The sequence below is a fragment of the Podarcis gaigeae genome, assembly GCF_964106915.1.
Source record: "Podarcis gaigeae genome assembly, chromosome: 3".
NCBI classification, from domain to species: domain Eukaryota; kingdom Metazoa; phylum Chordata; class Lepidosauria; order Squamata; family Lacertidae; genus Podarcis; species Podarcis gaigeae.
In genome coordinates, this window is record NC_139680.1 from 12,276,026 (window position 1) to 12,293,807 (window position 17,782).

Sequence of the window (17,782 nt, forward strand, 5' to 3'; positions counted from 1 at the left end):
GGACCAGAGCACACCAGGCACTCCTGTCTTCCACTGCCTCCCGCAGTTTGGTCAAACTCATGTTGGTAGCTTTAGTATTGTGTTGTAACTTTAGATTGGAGGAAGTTTGTGCTTAGGTATGGCTTTAATAGTTAACAGCTATGTATATTAAGGGATGCGGGTGGTGCTGTGGGTTAAACCACAGAGCCTAGGACTTGCCGATCAGAAGGTCAGCAGTTCGAATCCCTGCGACCGGGTGAGCTCCCGTTGCTCGGTCCCTGCTCCTGGCAACCTAGCAGTTCAAAAGGACGTCAAAGTGCAAGTAGATAAATAGGTACCGCCCCGGCAGGAAGGTAAACGGCGTTTCCGTGCGCTGCTCTGGTTCGCCAGAAGCGGCTTAGTCATGCTGGCCACATGACCCGGAAGTTGTACGCCAGCTCCCTCGGCCTATAGAGCGACATGAGCGCTCAACCCCAGAGTCAGCCATGACTGGACCTAATGGTCAGGTGTCCCTTTACCTTTACGATGTATATTAAGCAGGCCCCACCCTTTCCGGCATAGCTGTCAACTTGTCCCTTTTCTTGCGAGGAATCCTATTCGGAATAAGAAAATTTCCCTTTAAAAAAGGGAAACGTTGACAGCTATGCTTTCAGGGCTTTGCTCAGCTTTTGGAGAGTGATCCCACTGAGCCTTTAGTTTCAAGTTATGTAATTAAGGTCAACAACCTATGACAGATTTCTTCTTAACTTGATTTGTAACCACATAAAGTCACAAACGAGTGCCGGAAAAAAATGAAACGACAGATTGTTTATCTCTATGCCAACATAGTGCTTTACCTCATGAGTACCATTTAAAAGTAAAAAAAAAAAAACAGTGATTGGATGAGGGTGGAGGAGGATCTGAAGAAGAATGTCGCATGGTAGGAGCTTTGCAACAGATGAATAATTTGGAACTGGAGTTCTGGATAGTCACAGGTCAGTGAGGAAAGCAAAAGTGAAAATTGTTGCAGTAACCAACACTGTATATAATAGAACATTGTTATTTATTTGGGTTGTGTGTTTTTTTAACCACCCTTCATCACAAAGCAGATTTTTAAGTTTTTGTTGTTTAGTTGTTTAGTCATGTCCGACTCTTCGTGACCCCATGGACCAGAGCACGCCAGGCACTCCTGTCTTCCACTGCCTCCCGCAGTTTAGTCAAACTCATGCTGGTAGCTTTGAGAACACTGTCCAGCCATCTCATCCTCTGTCGTCCCCTTCTCCTTGTGCCCTCCATCTTTCCCAACATCAGGGTCTTTCCCAGGGAGTCTTCTCTTCTCATGAGGTGGCCAAAGTCTTGGAGCCTCAGCTTCAGGATCTGTCCTTCCAGTGAGCTCTCAGGGCTGATTTCCTTCAGAATGGATAGGTATGATCTTCTTGCAGTCCATGGGACTCTCAAGAGACTCAAGTACGAGTGTGCAGAAACGTCCAGGTGGCTTTTTGCAACATTTGCAAAAGGAGAAGCAACACAACTTGGCAACTGACTGACTTGTTTTTAATAATTCCTACCCCCACCTTCCCCTTCCCCAAAGATTACAAGGTAAAAACAAGGCTGAATATACACGATCAGCAGGATGGCAGCTTCGTGGATGAGTGGGGATTTGAACCCTGGTCTCACAGGTCCTACTCCAACGCTCAAACCGTTACACTACACACTCTCTGTGTGTGTCTTTTTGTGTATCTTTGTCCATCCATCTCTAAGCCTGCATTAGGGGAATTACGGTTTTTTCTCTCTCAGAGCCTGCATTAGGGGAATTACGGGTTGTTTTTTTCTCAGAGCCTGCGTTAGGGGAATTACGGTACTCGCTTTGCGGGCGCGCCAGCAGCTTCCTATACGACACAGAGCTCTGGCCCCGCCCCTCCCTTGTTTTGATGCGGCTGGGCGGAAGGGGCAGCCGAAGAAGTCTCGCGAGGGAGAAGCTCCCGTGATTCACGTTCGGCGCCGCTGCGTGATTGGCCGGAGGGGGGAAGCGCGCGCACTTCCAACGGCCGGTGAAGGAGGGGGGAAAAAACAAAATGGCGTCGTCCGTGGCTTTCCAGCAGCTGCGAGACCTGATCGAGACGCAGGAGGCTTTGCTGGAGAGGCTGAGGCGACAGGTGGGGCTGGAGGCGCCCGGGGCGGCCGCGCCGTTTCTTCTCCCTCCGATAAAGGGTTGTGGGAAGGGGCGAGCTGGTTCCTTTCGGCGGTCGCTGGCCACCGAGCTGGGCGGCAGCCTGTGGTAAACGTTGGCAAAAAGCATGGCGGATGTAGGCCTCTGCAGGCCCACCCGCATCTGGGCCCACCCAACACACACAAATCCCTATTATTATTATTATTATTAGTTTAGACACTGAGCAAGAACACTGCCGCTGCTGCACGCCCTACTTCTCGCCATTGACTCTAAGGCATGGTAGTTTCATAAAACCCTATGTGTTCAAAGGCAGTAATTAATAATAATATATAGTAATTATAATAATAATTATTATTAGTTTAGACACTGAGCAAGAACACTGCCGCTGCTGCACGTCCTACTTCTCGCCATTGACTGTAAAGCATTGTAGTTTCATAAAACCCTATGTGTTCAAAGGCAGTAATTAATAATAATATATAATAATAATAATAATAATTAGTTTAGACACTGAGCAAGAACACTGCCATTGCTGCAGGTCCTACTTCTCGCCATTGACTGTAAAGCATGGTAGTTTCATAAAACCCTATGTGTTCAAAGGCAGTAAGGTAAAGGTAAAGGTACCCCTGCCCGTACGGGCCAGTCTTGACAGACTCTGGGGTTGTGCGCCCATCTCACTCAAGAGGCCAGGGGCCAGCGCTGTCCGGAGACACTTCCGGGTCACGTGGCCAGCGTGACAAAGCTGCATCTGGCGAGCCAGAGCCGCACACGGAAACGCCGTTTACCTTCCCGCTGATAAGCGGTCCCTATTTATCTACTTGCACCCGGAGGTGCTTTCGAACTGCTAGGTTGGCAGGCGCTGGGACCGAGCAGTGGGAGCGCACCCCGCCGCAGGGATTCGAACCGCCGACCTTTCGATCGGCAAGTCCTAGGCGCTGAGGCTTTAACCCACAGCGCCACCTGCGTCCCACTTCAAAGGCAGTAGTTAATAATAATTATAATTATATAATAATATATTAGTAGTAGTAGTAGTTTAGACACTGAGCAAGAACACTGCCATTGCTGCACTTCCTACTTCTCACCATTGACTGTAAAGCATGGTAGTTTCATAAAACCCTATGTGTTCAAAGGCAGTAATTAATAATAATAACAATAAATTTTATTTATACCCTGGCCAGAGCCAGGCTCAGGGCGGCTAACACCAGTAAAATCACAGTAAAAACATAATAGGAAAAAACCCAACCAATTTAAAATACAGGTTAAGATGCAGTTTAAAATGCTGCCTCATTTTAAAAGTAGCCCATAGATCAAAGCCATAAGGAGAGGGAAACATAAGGGTCAGACTGAGTCCAAACCAAAGGCCAGGCGGAACAGGTCCTGCGGAAACAGGTCCTGTCAAGTCCCGCAGGGCCCTAGTCTCTTGTGACAGAGCGTTCCACCAAGTCGGGGCAGGGCTGAAAAGGCCCTGGCCCTAGTTGAGACCATTCTAACCACCTTTCGACTTGGGACCTCCAAAATGTTGTCATTTGTGGACCTTAAGGTCTTCCGCGGGGCATACCAGGAGAGGTGGTCCCATAGGTAGATAGGCTGCTGAATACCAGTTTCTGGGAGTGCGAACAATGGAGGATTGTTTATTTCGTGCCCTTTCTGCTGAAAACAGGATTGTGGATTAGATAGGAATTTTAGTCTGATCCAGCAGAACATAGGGAATTAAACATAGTTTGTGTGTTTGTATTTCCAGATAGAACCTCCAGTCTCAAAGGCAGTGTACCTTTAAAGACCAGGTGCTGGAGGGCAGGGATGACCATGTGGGTTCTCTAGAGCCATATGGCTGGCTGCTGTTGGAAACTGAATGGAAGGCTAAATGGACATTTGGTCTAATCCTGCAGGGTTTTTCATTATTCCATTTGCGCCTTCATGGCTCTGAAATGGAAGCAATTGCCTCCAAGAACACAATGAGATTATATATCTGGTTTTATTTAAGGTGGTTGCCAAATTAAGATTTCAGCCAGGACCCTCAACATGATGTAAGGTAAAGGTAAAGGGACCCCTGACCATTAGGTCTAGTCGTGACCGACTCTGGGGTTGCGGCGCTCATCTCACTTTATTGGCCGAGGGAGCCAGCGTACAGCTTCCGGGTCATGTGGTCAGCATGACTAAGCCGCTTCTGGCAAACCAGAGCAGCACACAGAAACGCCGTTTACCTTCCTGCCAGAGCAGTACCTATTTATCTACGTGTACTTTGACGTGCTTTCGAACTGCTCAGTTGGCAGGAGCAGGGACCGAGTAACGGGAGCTCACCCCGTTGCAGGGATTTGAACCGCCGACCTTCTAATCGGCAAGTCCTAGGCTCTGTGGTTTAACCCACAGCGCCACCCGCGTATCTAAAATAAAGCACACCAGTCATATGTGTGTAGTGCTTGTTGTAGGAACCTCAAGGTAAATACTGCAAGGCGTTCTATGTAAGGCTGCCCTTAGGCCTAGTGTAGAAGCTCCAGCTAGGGCAGACTGCTGCGACTAGGCTGCTGCTGCAGTTGGATGGCCAGCAGCATGTGATACTGCTATTAAAACATCTACACTGGCTGCCCATATGCTACTGGAGCAAATTAAGGATTTTGGATTGATACACAGAGCCCTGAACAACTTGGATCCAGGATTGCCTGAGCCTTTATATCCTAGCCTTGCCCAGTTACCAAGAACACCCCTACAGGAGCTCAACTCAATCAGAAGTTGGGCAATTACTGTTGCTTGTCCCATCCTGTGGAACACTCTTCAAGCAGAGATTTGGCAGGCAACCTCACTTTTAAAGACTTTTCTATACCGACAAGCCTATGCAGTTGATTAAAAATTATGAAACTGCACCAGTGGCTGACATATAAGTACTTTTGTAAATAAAATTGTAGTTAGTCGTAAAATGAGCAGAAGCTGTAATGCAATAGCCATAAAACAGAGTGAGCCTATCTAGATAAAGATATACCTAGAGAGGTGAAGGTTTGGAAAAACAAAAAAATGAAACCGTGCCCCCCCCAACCGTTTTTCTGTTTGTTGTTGTTGTTGTTGGTTTGGTTGCTTCCAAAATGGGGACAGAAAAATAGGGTGGGTTTTCCACAATTTTTTCTTTTTTCTGCATGCTTTCACATCTCTAGATATGCCTAAGCCCACTGCAATCAGTAGACATAGATTGACCTAACTCAGCATAGGATCAGACTGCAAAAATAACTAATATACATTCAGCATTTTTTCCCCTAATAGTAATTCTCTTACACAAACAACTAATCTATAAAACGTAACATTCTTTTAACAGATAGCAATGCAGAAAGAGAACTCTGTAAGCAAGGTGGAATATGAGGCTATTATAAGGAAACTGCAGGTATGTGGCCTTCATTTAATAATTTATTTCTGATATTTTTACGCTTTCTTTTGTTAAACATAATCAAGGCAGCAGTAGAGATTGCACATTCTCAAAGATTTGTGCAAGTTCCCCTGTAGACTCATGTCTTGTGACAATGTTGATTTTTAATATCAGAAGTTAGTATCTGAATATTTGAGAGTGAGGGGACTCGAGTGGTGCTGTGTTCTAAGCCACTGAGCCTCTTGGGCTTGCTGATCGGAAGGTCAGCGGTTCAAATCGGCACAACTGAGTGAGCTTCCATTCCTCTGTCCCAGCTTCTGCCAAACTAGCAGTTCAAAAACATACCAATGCTAGTAGATAAATAGATCGTGCTGCGGCGTTTCCATGTGCTCTGGCACTCATCACGGTGTCCTGTTGTGCCAGAAGCGGTTTAGTCATGCTGGTCACGTGACCCGGAAAGCTGTCTGTGGACAAACACCGGCTCCCTCGGCCTGAAGCGAGATGAGCACCGCAGGCCATAGTCAAAGTTTGACTGGACTTAAGCAGCCGGGGTCCTTTTACTTTGCACCAGAGTTGTGGCATATTTTCTTTGCCTACTGATGCAGTTGAATACTTCCTTTTTTATCATGTTGGTTTACCTGTTAGGCAATCTAATAACTTAGATTTTTCAACTGTATTCTAATTTACAGAAGGAAGAGGAAGAACATGCAAAGACGAAGAGTAATCTAGCTATGGAATCCGAACAGCTGGAATTCGCCCTTGGGGAGATTGATGTTCTGTCAAAGCAACTTGAGAGGGAGAAGCAAGCTTTTGACACTGCGTATGCTTGTAGATTGGTGTGGGAGTCTCTGTGAAGAGAACAGGCTCAAGTGTTGTTGTCTAAAGAGGGGAGTTGGTGACATGATAGTTACAGTCCCCCAGAAGACCACTGACTAGCCAGTTCCCAAGGGACCAGCAGCTGCCTCTCCCCCAACCTCTGAACAGCCATGCACGTGCAAGAAAGGAACAGTAGCGGCTCTGGAGAAAGGCATCTGTATCTCTTTCTGCTCTTGACCACTTCGGGCCGTTCAGAGGCTGGAAGGAACGAGAAATCTGTATCCTAGCACCTGTTTTAACAGCTGACCAGCTGCTCCCTGAGTCTTCATTCTCCATTATAAGCAGGTGCTAAGATTTAGCAACTGCTGGATAAGACCAGAGTATACAGCAGCAGGCTACGTGAGCCAGTAGCCTGACTGAGCTGGAAGTAGGGCTAGTATTGTTGGGCGTGCCAGACTTTTCCAAGCTAAGAGGCTTGTTTGCTGCAATGCTAAGCATGTTTTCTCGTAATTACGCCCTCATAAACATGCTTAGAATTGCAGTCATACTGCATGCTAGCCCTAGAGCAGTGTCCTCTACCATGATGTTTCATTCAGTTCCCGTTTTTTTATTCCCACCACCCAACCCATCAGCATTCTGTGCTCACTGAGAATATTCAAAACAAAATAAAAAAATTCCTTCCAGTAGCCCCTTAGAGACCAACTACGTTTGTTATTGGTATGAGCTTTCGTGTGCATGCTACTGGAAGGATTTTTTTTAACATTTTGTTTCGACTATGGCAGACCAACATGAGAATATTCAGTCCACATTGTACTGTTTGGGGTTTCCCCCCTTAGGGCTGGCTATCTATCTATTTTTACTTCTGTAAATGTTGGTACTCCCTCAAGCCTCATGTGTGTGGATGTTTATGCCTGTGATGTTTTGGTTATACAAGGAACGGATCCACACTCTGAGAGTGAGTTCAGTATAAAAGAGAAAGCTTGGATCCTGTGAAGTGGTGTATGTGGATCTTTTCAAGTCACTGCAACAACATAACAGGCTTAAATAGGATCAGTGCAATGTACACACTTAAATCTGTAGCCTAACTAGCATTGTTCTACAGATCAGTCAGCTCCATAATTACAAAGGTCAAGTTTCCAAAGCTGCATAAGGGGCATCTATGACTTGCTCCTGATCATCTTATCTGACAGATAACAACATTTGAACTACTTATTCCAGCTGTATTTAAAGGTATTGACATGTGTGACTAAAATAATATTTCCTCTGTTGTAGACTTTCTCGGGTAAAAAGCAAAGTGCGGAAGGAATCGATCCAAAAAGACAAGCTGTTGAGCAAATGCGCTGGTAAATTCACTAGATTATTTTATCGTCTCAGACTGAGGATTACTTGAGAAATTAACCGTTTTAGGCACTTAGCCAGTGTGGTGTAGTGGTTAAGAGACTCGTAATCTGGTGAACCGGGTTCGCGTCTCCGCTCCTCCACATGAAGCTGCTGGGTGACCTTGGGCCAGTCACACTTCTCTGAAGTCTCTCAGCCCCACTCACCTCACAGAGTCTTTGTTGTAGGGGAGGAAGGGAAAGGAGAATGTTAGCCGCTTTGAGACTCCTTCGGGTAGTGATAAAGCAGGATATCAAATCCAAACTCCTCTTCTTCTTCTTCTTCTTAAAGGAATGCCTAAAAACCTAATTCCTCAAGTAAAAATGTATACTTAAAAATGTTGGCAAGCAGGCAAGCTTGAAAACAGGTACACTATAGATAGATAGATACAGTAGCACCTCTGGTTACGTACTTAATTCGTTCCGGAGGTCCGTTCTTAGCCTGAAACTGTTCTTAACCTGAAGCACCACTTTAACTAATGGGGCCTCCTGCTGCTGCTGCACCGCCACTGCACGATTTCTGTTCTCAGCCTGAAGCAAAGTTCTTAACCTGAAGCACTATTTCTAGGTTAGCAGAGTGTGTAACCTGAAGTGTATGTAACCTGAAGCGTATGTAAGCCGAGGTACCACTGTATAGATACAGATACAGATACAGATATGTTTGGCAGCAGCTCCCTATCGTCCTGCCCTCAGGGGCATAGATGCATATGCCTCCACTTTCTTTGCACCTTGTGTATTCTGTCAATGTCATGGGCCCCTCAGTAGGTCTGGATCTGATTAGTGCCTAGATGGGTGACTACCCTCAGGCACTTAAACTGCCTTGGGTTTCATGCTGGAAGAAAGGCAGGATATAAATGTAAGAAAATAAATAAATAAATATGTCTATTGTTTTTATCCTGGGCACAGAATTCAGTTTCTAGAGCATGTAGTACCTATAAAGGTAAATGGACCCCTGACCATTAGGTCCAGTCGTGGCCGACTCTGGGGTTGCAGCGCTCATCTCGCTTTACTGGCCGAGGGAGCCGGCGTACAGCTTCCGGGTCATGTGGCCAGCATGACTAAGCCACTTCTGGCGAACCAGAGCAGTGCACGGAAACGCTGTTTACCTTCCCGCCGGAGTGGTACCTATTTATCTACTTGCTCTTTGACATGCTTTCGAACTGCTAGGTTGACAGGAGCAGGGACCAAGCAACGGGAGCTCACTGCCTACCTGATCAGCAAGTCCTCGGCTTTGTGGTTTAAACCACAGCGCCACCCGCGTCCCTGTAGTACCTATAGCACTACCTATTTGGGTTGATTATAACCAAACCAGGGTAATACAGTTTGAGACTTTGCTGGGAATTCTGTGTACATAACTTTGTTTTGTGCCCTTTGACTTTGATATTTAGAAAGCAAAAGCACAAATCAGTGATTTCCAAATTCCTCCTACAGAAATTGAGACCCATATTCAAAAACAGGAAGACGTTCTGAACTACAAAGAAAATGAGATCAGGGAGCTGCAGAACTTCATCAACAACCAGAAGCAAACATTAAAGTAAGTATATGTTTTTATCAAAGACACTTTTACTAGATTCTTTGAAAATACGTAGGTAACTGAGTTAACTATTTCCCTTTTATTACTATTATTATTATTAAATTTATATATCGCCCTTCAAGAGATGCCAGGGTGGTTCACAGAATACAATACAAGATAAAACACAAGTAAATAATTAAAACAAAGCAAAACAATACCCTCCTTCCCACAGATGCATTTAAAGGCTGTAGGATCTAAGTATTTCTTTTCATTTTTAATCACAATTTTCCTCCACCTGACGCTTCCTCAGATCTCGGGGTGTGGGGTAAAATAGAGAATACTGCTTACTGAGACATTTACACCCTTCCTTTGGAATCACTGTCTAAATTGATATTTTTACAGTTATCCTCAAACTTGTTTCGCACTTGTGGCGTCCCCTCCTTTTTGGTTTGTGCGTATGCTTTCCTCCATTGCTTCTTCAAAGACAAAGGTCCAGTTTGGATTTCCCGATAAACTTCAAAGCAGAAGCTTTCACATCCATTTTAAAAAAATAATTAATGGCAGTTTAGCATTATGTCTAAACTCTAAACTGTGGTTAATTTTAATTGTGGTTTGTAGAAATAAACCAACCTCATAAACCAGCTTTGTTGGTTTCCATTCTTTCTGGGTTGCCGTGCTGTTAGTGCTTGCTTAGTACTGTTGTTGTTGTTGTTTAGTCGTTTAGTTGTGTCCGACTCTTCGTGACCCGATGGACCAGAGCATGCAGGCACTCCTGTTTTCCACTGCCTCCCGCAGTTTGGTCAAACTCATGTTGGTCTCTTCGAGAACACTGTCCAACCATCTCGTCCTCTGTGCCCCTCTGTGCCCTTTCTCCTTGTGCCCTCCATCTTTCCCAACATCAGGGTCTTTTCCAGGGAGTCTTCTCTTCTCATGAGGTGGCCAAAGTATTGGAGCCTCAGCTTCACGATCTGTCCTTCCAGTGAGCACTCAGGGCTGATTTCCTTAAGAATGGATTGGTTTGGTCTTCTTGCAGTCCATGGGGCTCTCAAGAGTCTCCTCCAGCACCATAATTCAAAAGCATCAATTCACTTCCATTCATCGCAACTGGGAAAACCATAGCTTTAACTATATGGACCTTTGTTGGCAAGGTGATGTCTCTGCTTTTTAAGATGCTGTCTAGGTTTGTCTAGCTTACTACCGTAGCTCTGGTAAATGCTAATAATAGAAACCAGTGATCTGTTTGATAAGGCATGTGTTTCTAATGGAGTAGGTGGAAGCAGTAACTCATTTGAAGACCCCTTGGCAAAGAATGGGTGGTATCGAGCTAAGTTTTACTCAGAGTAGATTCATTGAAATTAATGAACATTAATCCATCAGTCCATTAATTTCAGTGGGTCTACTATAAATAAATTTCGTTGAATACCACCCGGTGAAATTATCATAGGAAGTCCAACATTCTGTTCTTCTTTATCAATTGGTTGTATATTGAAAGGATTGTCCAGGAGTCGGCACACATAATAGTGTTGCATTTATTTTCCTGATATTTCACACGTGCCACAGATCAGTAAGTACTTAGATGTCTATTTTCACAAAGAAAATTGCATGGCAAATGTTCTTACAATGTGCTTTCTGGTTTTTGTTGTTGTTTTGGTTTTTGTTGTTGTTTTGTTTTGCAGGAAGCAAGCATCTGAATTCAAGATACAAAAACAACAGGAAAGTTACATAGCAAAAGTGCTTGGGAGAAAGAACAAAAAGGATTTGAAATAACCGTAGATGCATTCCCTTAAGTCACTTGATTCTAATCTTACTCTTTGATGTTTTGAAATAAAAAATGAACTTCTAAGTTTTTCCACCAAGAAATCACTCTGCCTGTAATTTAAGTGAGATACTCACCTCTAAATGCCAACTTTCCCTACTTCAATTCTGTCCCATGGGACCAATGTTGGATGTATGAATTACTGTACATCTTTAGGTGGACAAAGACTACTGCATTGGATTCTGTATATTTAAGCATAAAGTACCATCTTTTTCATCTGGATATGAAAGGCAGTCGAGACCCCAAAGATCTTTAAAGCATCTGTGGGTTTTAATAAAATCACTACTACATAGTGTAGTAATTCAATAACTATGTATTTATGGTACTTTAATTTGTTGTTCCTGGTGTGGGTGGGACTATGAGGTTACCATTGCAGCCATGTACATGTCTACTCAGAAGTAGGTCACACTGAGTTCAAAAGATGCGAAGGTAAGCGAGTAAAGAATTGCAGGAGCTCATTTCTAAGCTAGCACATGCCACTTAAGGCTGTCTATCATTTTTCCACTTTAGCTGTTTAGAAATATTTTCAAAGGGAGGTGGCAACAAATGGAAGAGAAAAACAAATAGCTTCAAACAATTAAAAGGCTGCCACGTGGTATGTCTTCTCAAAGCCACACTCTTCTTTCCCAACCCTGGTTTTAATTTAAGATGCCTTAGCTGCAAATATTCCCCCCCAAAATGGGTCTTGAATTCAGCGCTGAATTTGCAGCAAGGATTGGATGGGAGCTCTAGCCAGTGGAACCAGGAGTAAATTAGGATCTCTATTGCACCTGATGGGGCCAGAGGTAGCCCACGTCTGTGCTAGATACTCATTGGCAAGGGAAAGACTCTTGTGTACATGCTCCATGGCAAATGTATCACATATTCCAGGATTGTGCTGCAGTCTGCAGTCCTAAACACGGTTGCTAGGAAATAAGCCTTACTGAACGCTCTGAAACTTCTGAGTTCCATGCATAAGATTGCACCAATCTTTATAGCTTCTCTTTGGCCCTTTCTGCATGATCTTTAACATACAGTTGTTAGTTCTTCTTTTATCCCCTTAAACCGGTGCTTCTTTTGTAAAGAACATTTATTTTCCAAACACTAAAGTACAATGTTTTGTACCTGGGATTATTCACTGCCAACTCTAGGATTGGTATATATCCTTTGCTGTTGTCCTTGTAAACTTAACCTGTTTATGTGGGAACCAATTATTGTGATGTTAAGTGATAGGTAAACTTTTTAGTTTGAAAACTCAGCTATGAAACTTAGTGCTGTGTGTGTATTTGTATAGCAAATTCTTACCTTTCCAAAAGCAAAATAAATAACCACTTATCTTCTCTGAAGTACACTGACTGGATTTCTTGTTTTTCTACAACCCTACAACCTTTAAAGCCCTAAACGGCCTCGGTCCAGTATATCTGAAGGAGCGTCTCCACCCCCATCGTTCTACCCGGACACTGAGGTCCAGCATCGAGGGCCTTCTGGCGGTTCCCTCACTGCGAGAAGCCAAGTTACAGAGAACCAGGCAGAGCACCTTCTCGGTAGTGGCGCCCTCCCTGTAGAACGCCCTCCCACCAGATGACAAAGAGAACAACAACTACCAGACTTTTAGAAGACATCTGAAGGCAGCCCTGTTTAGGGAAGCTTTTAATGTTGGATGTATTGCAGGGTTTTAATATTTTTGGGGGGGAAGCCGCCCAGAGTGGCTGGGGAAGCCCACCAGATGGGCGGGGTATAAATAATAAATTATTATTATTATTATTATTATTATTATTATTATTATTATTAGATTAAAAAAATAGTAGAAGAGAGAGAAAATAGATGCTGCCACTCACTTATGTTCAGTGGGATTCTTGACTTTGTTATCACCCAGTTTGCCTTAAAGGGAAGATTTCTTTAAAAATATATATTAAATTAATACTGTTAGGTCACCAACCTAGTGCTAAATAGGAGCTACTGAAGGGCAATTCCCTAAGGCATGTAATTGAAGCCTCAGTAGTTTGTCCCTTATGTTTTTGTTTAGCAATCAGTAGGATTAGAGTTCCATACTACTGATTTTGCCAAAAAAATTATAATCTTTGGTTTTAATTTTTGTTTGCTGTTTGATTTTGTAGAAAAGATAATAGATTGCAGGGGGGCCCATGCAAAGGCAAAACTACCACTTTACCTAATTCATACTGTGGCAGGTCAGATTTCATATGATGGCATTGGTCAGGTGTTGACAGTACTATGTAAAGGATAACATGTGATTGAGGTAACACTTTATTCATAAGGGGAATACAGTAGCGGCTATGTTGGGCTATGTGTAAAAATACAGACATCTAGCCAGACACAAAGATTAGGAACATTTAACTGTTAATTACAGTGGTACCTCGGGTTACATATGCTTCAGGTTACAGACTCCGCTAATCCAGAAATAGTACTTCAGGTTAAGAACTTTGCTTCAAGATGAGAACAAAAATTGTGCTCCAGCGGCATGGCAGCAGCAGGAGGCCCCATTAGCTAAAGTGGTGCTTCAGGTTAAGAACAGTTTCAGGTTAAGAACGGACCTCCGGAACGAATTAAGTACTTAACCCGAGGTACCACTGTACTTGCAAGAAAGCAGGGGTATTTCCCCAGCTGTGGACTGAGCTCATCAGTTGTTTTAAGGCTGGGCAGCACTGGCTTTTATTTAAGTAGTTTCTGTACCACCATTTTACACATACAAAGTGTATCACAAACATTGTCTGGTTCTGGTGGGGTTACCTTGCCTACAGCTCCTGGATTTCCTATTTCTTCTTGTTGTTTAGTCATGTCCGACTCTTTGTGATCCCCTGGACCAGAGCACGCCAGGCACTCCTGTCTTCCACTGCCTCCCGCAGTTTGGTCAAACTCATGCTGGTAGCTTCAAGAACACTGTCCAACCATCTCGTCCTCTGTCGTCCCCTTCTCCTTGTATCCTCCATCTTTCCCAACATCAGGGTCTTTTCCAGGGAGTCTTCTCTTCTCATGAGGTGGCCAAAGTATTGGAGCCTCAGCTTCAGGATCTGTCCTTCCAGTGAGCACTCAGGGCTGATTTCCTAGTGTCCTGTATATTTGCAGAGAAACGCAGTTTGGTTATGAATGCCTGGTTACTTTTTAACACAGGTTATGGCCCCATACCTGGTGAGGCTATAGAGTCAAAAATTCTCTTAGAAGATGGGTAAATTCCAAACGGGAATGAACTAGAGCTGCTTGGTTCAGCCTCCGCTGGCTGATGTCCCGGACCTAGTGAATGCCTGGCATTTGGCACTGACTCCATCTGGAATGCCTACAGTAACGGGGAATCAACCCTCACAATTCATTCGGGTCTTGTACACTTGCATCTATACAAATAGCCGTGTGGGACTTTTCACAGTGTACTGTTTTTGAGCCCAGCTTTTGGCAACATGCCTTGAACACTACAGGCACAAGGTTGCTGGCATCCATCCGTCTCGGGAATGCTCCTTTGGGGCTGAAGTCAAGCTGTTGGAAGGTTGCGGCGCCTGCTGTGGCTGTAGAGACCAATACGGGACTGACATGTTTCACTGCAAGTGGGGCAGGTGCTGCTACAGGTGCACCATGGCATTCATTCTCTCTGCATTCCTCCCAGCAGTCATTCCTCCTGTGGTCACTGCTGTGGATACACGACCCGATTGTCTATCTCCAGGCACTGCGATCACCTGCAAGGGATTCCCACACGGGGTTGATGCTGCCAGCATTCATGTCAAGTTTGCAGGCACCTTTGTAACAAATAAATAGCTCACATTTTGCTTTCAGTTTAAAGGGTTAATTGACACGCCACTTTTTCTGGTTTTTATTTTTTAAATTCCCAAGACTTTAAATTTAGCTCCATTGGTGAACCGATCTGACCTAGTGTATCCCGTAGCTTACAGTCTTGGCATGCCCCCAGTGGATTAACACCTCCTGCTGTTACTTTGCTGACCTTTTTAAATAAATAAATTGGTTTACTGAAGTTTTCAGCAAGAACAGGCAGGTCATTGCAGCTTATTTTGCACATTTTTTATCTATCTGCAATGTACTCCAGTTAAAGAATGGTTTTCTTTTGAACAGAAAAAAGGCAGGGGACTTTATTTATTTGACTTTTTTTTATTTTGTGGATGTGGAATCTGGAAGGTTATTTTAGACTCTTTTAGAATCTAAACGCAGCTCATAGCTAAGAATTAAAACAGGTTTGGCACTCTCTTTGGGATCAGACAGATTGGATCCCTCTACTGCGAATCGGCCAGCTCAGTCTGTGTTAGATATGCTTCAGCTACCTTGGCAACATTTCAGTTTTGTGATGATGTTTGGGGAGTTGGATCGATTAAGTCTTCTGACATTTAGACACTGAAATATTCACAAGAACTCACGTTGCACTAATAGTAGGAGTGCTCCCAGTGGTAATTTTAACCTTAATTTAGCAGCTGCTTGTCAATAAAGAGTTTTTGTTGCTGGTACTGTTGGAGTAAACTTCAACGCTCGGAAGTTATTTCAGTTGGCCCTGAAATAACTAAGTGCTTTACGTGTCTAGCATGAGCTACTTGACACAATGGGAAGTGGAAAATTAAATGATGCAAGGAAAGCATCTTTTTAAAGTGTGTTTAGTGGAGCTTACTTGGGCTCATGGGACTTGCTAGGCTGGTGGAAGTTGTAATTCAACAACACCTGGAGGGACAGGCATATCTATTAGGAATTCTAGACAAAGATATCCCAAAAGATAAAACTAACTTATTTTTATACGCGACAACAGCGGCAAGAATTTTGATTGCTAGCTATTGGAAAGAAGACAGCATCCCAACAAAAAGAGAATGGTTGGGAAAACTTTGTGAGTACCTGGAATTAGCAAAATTGACGGATATAATAAGGAGAAAATCCAAAACTATGGTTATGAAGCAATTGGAGTGCTTAAATGATTATTTGCAAAACCAGGGCTCAACTACAAAAATCTGGTTGTGTTTAGAATAATCTTGTGTGTAATATAAAAAATACAAAGTGAGACATTTAGGAAATCCAAAGGGAAAATATGAAGAACAGAGGTTCTGCCGAACGGATTATTAAAAATGCGTGAGGCAAACGGTGGAAGTCTTTTATTTTTTATTTTTACTTTTTGTTAAAAAATTATTTAAGGTAGATAAGGACAAGATGAAATTATACAATTGAATATAAATATAGATGGGAAACAGTTATGTATTGTGAGTACTTATCTACTTTTAAAAAAAATTCACTTATGATCTTTTTCCTTTACTTCTTTTTTCTTTCTTTGTTTTTTTTCTTTTTTCTGATATCTTATCTTTCATTTCACTGCTTTATTGTGAATAGCATTTTATAGAGGTATAAATAATTGTAAATATGAAAAGAGACAAAATATTCTCTTAATTCTTTTTCCTTGGTTAGTTATATTTTCTTTTTCTTTTGTGTTTTCTTTTGTGGTGAATATGTATGTTTTCTAATTTGTATTTAATAAAAATTTATTAAAAAAAAAAACATCTGGAGGGACAAAGGTTCCCCACTCCTTTATATAATGAGATTATGGAAGTCTCCAGAACTGAGCTATAAAAGTCTGCATTCATTTAGGGCTGAGGGCTTTTGAAACCTTAAGTCATTGAGATCCATTTCATACACACACAGAAAAACAATTTAAAATACATCTGAATATTTGGGCTGGAATGCAGTTTGATTTAGTCCACGTCGGTCTATTTAACAGAGCAAGCTATGCAATGACAGAACAGGAGAAATGAGGCAGTTCACAAAAATAAGAATTTTATGTGGGGCAAAAGTCAAGTTCAGCTTTGATACCACAACAGTACTATCACTCCTTATGAAATGTGCAAAGATTATTCTCTAGCGACAGGCTTTCCAGCTCCAGTATCTATCAGCTGATGTAGTGGCAGCTAGTGGGGGGCAAATAAGCTGAACATATCAATGGACGTCATGAAAGCAGAGAGATAAAGAGCCACCAGATATTCAAGTACAGCAGTTGACCTCAGAAATACACGTTTTAGGTGCCCAGATATTTTCCCAACGGGACCTGCATGACTTGCAGGCAGTGATTACTCAAAGCACCCATTTATTTCTACGTAATCTGCTGCCATGCAAGTATGTTTAGGATTGTAAGGTAAAGGTAAAGGGACCCCTGACCATTAGGTCCAAGTCGTGGCCGACTCTGGGGTTGCGGCGCTTATCTCGCTTTAGTGGCTGAGGGAGCCAGCGCACAGCTAGCATGAGTAAGCCGCTTCTGGCAAACCAGAGCAGTGCACGGAAACGCCGTTTACCTTCCCGCCGCAGCGGTATCTATTTATCTACTTGCACTTTGAAGTGCTTTCGAACTGCTAGGTTGGCAGGAGCTAGGTTAGGATTGTAGCCTGTGCATTTAAAAAATATATCCCAAGGGTGCATACCCACAGAGCATCAGAACTGCTCATGAGTTATGTCCTCCAATCAGCTTTGTGAGGAGGCCTGCTGAGCTCATTCTTCTGAGTAGAGATCTGGTGGTTAGTACTTTTCTGTGGCTTGAAATTGAGCCCTCATCACACTAGATCTCATGCACATTCAAAGAAGCTGAATGTTCAGGACAGATAAAATACATATTCGTGCAGTGCATAGTTCAGGAGGCAGTGAGTCCGCTTTAAAAGAGGATTAGACAAATTCATTGTGACGAGGGCTATCAATGGCTACAAAGCCATGGTGGTTGTTATGTGCTGAAGTTCTCACCCTGGCCAGCAGGGGGATACTGTAGATAGTTTTCACTCAGGTCCACATATGCAAATAAGGAACTGAAAGTGAAGTTCAGTGATTGGATAGT

The 17,782-nt window shown here is 43.3% G+C and overlaps 1 protein-coding gene across 1 annotated transcript; it reads left to right on the forward strand.

Moving 5' to 3' along the window:
• Positions 1-1,947: 1,947 nt before the first annotated feature.
• SPATA24 (spermatogenesis associated 24) lies at positions 1,948-12,323 on the forward strand. Its single transcript, XM_083730900.1, has 6 exons — positions 1,948-2,114; positions 5,430-5,495; positions 6,167-6,297; positions 7,566-7,636; positions 9,101-9,203; positions 10,859-12,323. Exons 1-6 carry the CDS (start codon positions 2,034-2,036, stop codon positions 10,947-10,949), a joined length of 543 nt encoding a protein of 180 aa, XP_083587026.1. The 5' UTR covers positions 1,948-2,033; the 3' UTR covers positions 10,950-12,323.
• Positions 12,324-17,782: the final 5,459 nt, after the last annotated feature.

Coding starts and splice junctions, on each gene's coding strand:
- SPATA24 (XM_083730900.1), top strand. CDS start 2,034: ATGGCGTCGTCCGTGGCTTTCCAGCAGCTGCGAGACCTGATCGAGACG. Junction 5,496..6,166: donor CTATTATAAGGAAACTGCAG/GTATGTGGCCTT, acceptor TCTAATTTACAG/AAGGAAGAGGAAGAACATGC. Junction 7,637..9,100: donor GCTGTTGAGCAAATGCGCTG/GTAAATTCACTA, acceptor TTCCTCCTACAG/AAATTGAGACCCATATTCAA.